This window comes from Maylandia zebra, linkage group LG12 (genome assembly GCF_041146795.1).
Source record: "Maylandia zebra isolate NMK-2024a linkage group LG12, Mzebra_GT3a, whole genome shotgun sequence".
NCBI lineage: Eukaryota > Metazoa > Chordata > Actinopteri > Cichliformes > Cichlidae > Maylandia > Maylandia zebra.
In genome coordinates, this window is record NC_135178.1 from 13,425,335 (window position 1) to 13,428,153 (window position 2,819).

Here is a 2,819-nt window from a genome sequence, read left to right on the forward strand (position 1 = left end):
TATCACACAATTGTTTAACGGGATTCGGGTCAGGACTGCAGGAAGCCCATTCAACCCTCTCCATTCCCAAATTCTGGAGGTAGTCTATGATAAAAACCACTCTGTCAAGTTTTTCATGGGTGCAACCAACATCCTTGACTCAGCAGCTCAACCCACAAATGCATTTTCCTTACAAAGGCGTCATCATTTAGGGGGGAATAAACAGGGTTTCAAGCAGTATAATCTTTATCGCTATTGCAGTGTTACAACAATTATTGATCCACACACAACCTTGTCCAGTAAAATTTGCACAAACTGTTTGTGCCAGGTTTAGTTAAAGGGCAACCCAGTTCACACAAACAACAATACTTTATGACTTTTCCTTTTCTGGATCAGTTGTCACGCATTCCCTGACAAATTTTCTACATCATATGAACAGCACTTTTAATGACCAGCAGCAATTAGCTGAGCCATCACTTCACTACACTGTATTTATACCTGGAGCAAATCTTACACTGTTACAACTACTGATGGTAGCAAAGCAGTTATCGAATGTCTACATTTTACTTTGTTATAAATACTGTACAATTTAATAAGACAATTTAAGGAAATGCATGAGAAAATATTAGAGTTTAGGTTATAATATAAAAGAACATCAACACAGTAACATTTATATAAAGAATTGAGAGATAAACATCACAAATCATGACAAAAACACAGTGGAGAAATTATTATTATTTTGAAATTTGCATGGCACTGTAATGTAACTGAAACAGACAAAATTACTACAGGCAGTCACTATATTGCCCCAATAATCTTCTAAATGACCAGGTTACAACACAGAGCTGTTTTAGCATATAACAATGTACACAGCTAACTCTCCTGCTAACTGTCTTGTGTTTCATAACGCAATATTGCTGCTTCTCCAAAACAGAAAGCAAAGCAAAAAAAACAAAAAACAAAAGCGGACAGTTGGGCGGGTTTAAACCATATTGCCAACTCTTAACTGTATTAGTCCCACTCTGATCTAACATGACTCGTAATATATATGATATTACTACTGTTTTCCGATATAGTTATTAACGAATAACACAAGTTGGTGGTTTCTTTGTAAATTATCAACACATTTAAATGGAAAATATAAGACAACAGCAATAAGCACAAGTGCTTGGTGACAATGAACCCAGGTATTCCTTATAATGTGTCTGACAGCTCGCCATGATGTCTCTGCACTTTGCCCTTCACAGTTGTAACATCACTATGAGTTAGTAGGCACCGACTTTTCCAAAGAGCCCTGCTACATTGATATGTTCTTTAGTCTTTATGTTTAAAACCTGCCTTATGAAAACGAAATTAGATGCAGGCTACTATCTGATATGTAAAATAAATGGGGGACCGATGCCACCCTGGGAACGAACAATAGGGTTAAAAATAAATCGTACCGTTACAGCTAATTTGGTGCGTTAACTTATTATGAGCTCCCTTTACCTGTGTCACCCTGGTTTGTGCATGGGAGAATATTAGCATGCAGCGCCTATCTAACCGCACATGCATGTCTTTCCATTGCGGAGCCAATGCAGGGTGTCTCAAACTTTAATGCAAACGCTTCGTTGATAGTTACTGATTTTGGGGGGGGGGGGGGTCTACTCTGCGGAGCAGCTAATGTTAGCGCTAGCTTGACAATTTACAGCCACCGGCTTTCTGTTTACATCTCCCCTGCTTCTCACTTCTGCGGTATCTTCTAGTTAGATTAAGGTGGGTTACAAATTTGCTTCAGTTCACCGGGCCGAGACATCCAAAAGTATCAAGCACCGCTCAAGCAGCGGCTAACTAGCCACATTAGCTACCCTAGAATCGAGCTTTATTCCAGAAAAAAATACATAACTTTCAAAGAGACTTTATTCCTGTGTAAGCTAACGAGCTGAACACGTTTTCTGTGGCTTTAAAAAAGCTTGACACCCTCACACGATTTAACTAGGCAACAACGTCGAACACGGGCACAAACTATGTAGGCTGTCATATGAAAGCGGTATCATGCTAGTTAGCTTATGCTAACAGAACTAGCTTTAGGAGCAACCGCTCAGTAGCGACCAGTGCTAGCTAGGAGCTAACGTTAACTAGCAATTAGTTGCTAGCGGTCGCGGGTAATAACTCCTCATTATTCACACTGCGAGAGCACAGAAGAGCCGACTTTACAAGCGTATTTATGGTCACCAGTCCATGCCAGATCTTAAGTCCACCAAACTCACCGTCTTGCAGATTAGCATTAAACGTTGTCCATTCCCTTCAGTGGTTCGCTAACGCTACAGCCAGGCCTCCCCCCCTCTCTAGTCCAGATGTGTCAGACAGTTGCTGCTGCAATTTTTGCATCAACAGGAAGTGTTCTTTAGGCTCTTTACATTCATTCTATCAGCGTGGTTTGCAGCAGCCCCTCCCTTGCTTCATGTCAGCGTTGCATACTGTAACATCGTGTTCCCAGTATAGAACGTGATGGAGGACGCGCACAGGCGGAAAAATAAATGTAAAGTAACCCACAGTCGCGCTCTGATTGTTTTCTACAGATAACGTGGCTATACATTCTCTTATACGTCTACGCCCATAACGCGGCAGTGTACGTCAGATTCGCGTGCTTTCACTTTTGCTAAGCTCTATAAATCTGTATTTTTTATCTCTATAATCTTGTAAATTTGGTAAAACTATCGTTTGCTTTATTGGAATCAAGTTATACCGGCACTTTCCAGCTGTGTAGAGACCCCCACCTCCCCCCTCCGCCCCCAAGATGCACACACACACACACACACACACACACACACACACACACACACACACACACACACACA

At 41.2% G+C, this 2,819-nt stretch overlaps 1 protein-coding gene across 2 annotated transcripts in view; it reads right to left on the bottom strand.

Annotated features, from left to right (window-relative positions):
- Window positions 1–2,595, bottom strand: part of zbtb34 (zinc finger and BTB domain containing 34) — a 14,493-nt gene extending 11,898 nt beyond the window's left edge. Inside the window, exon 1 of one of the 2 annotated variants that reach the window (XM_004544158.4) lies at window positions 2,229–2,595. Coding sequence is in view for 1 of the 2 variants with exons in the window: in XM_004544157.4 (XP_004544214.2) it covers window positions 2,229–2,246 (18 nt within the window). In the remaining variant the exon portion in view is untranslated. The remainder of the gene's footprint in view (window positions 1–2,228) is intronic. The other variant, XM_004544157.4, reaches the window with a different exon arrangement.
- Window positions 2,596–2,819: the final 224 nt, after the last annotated feature.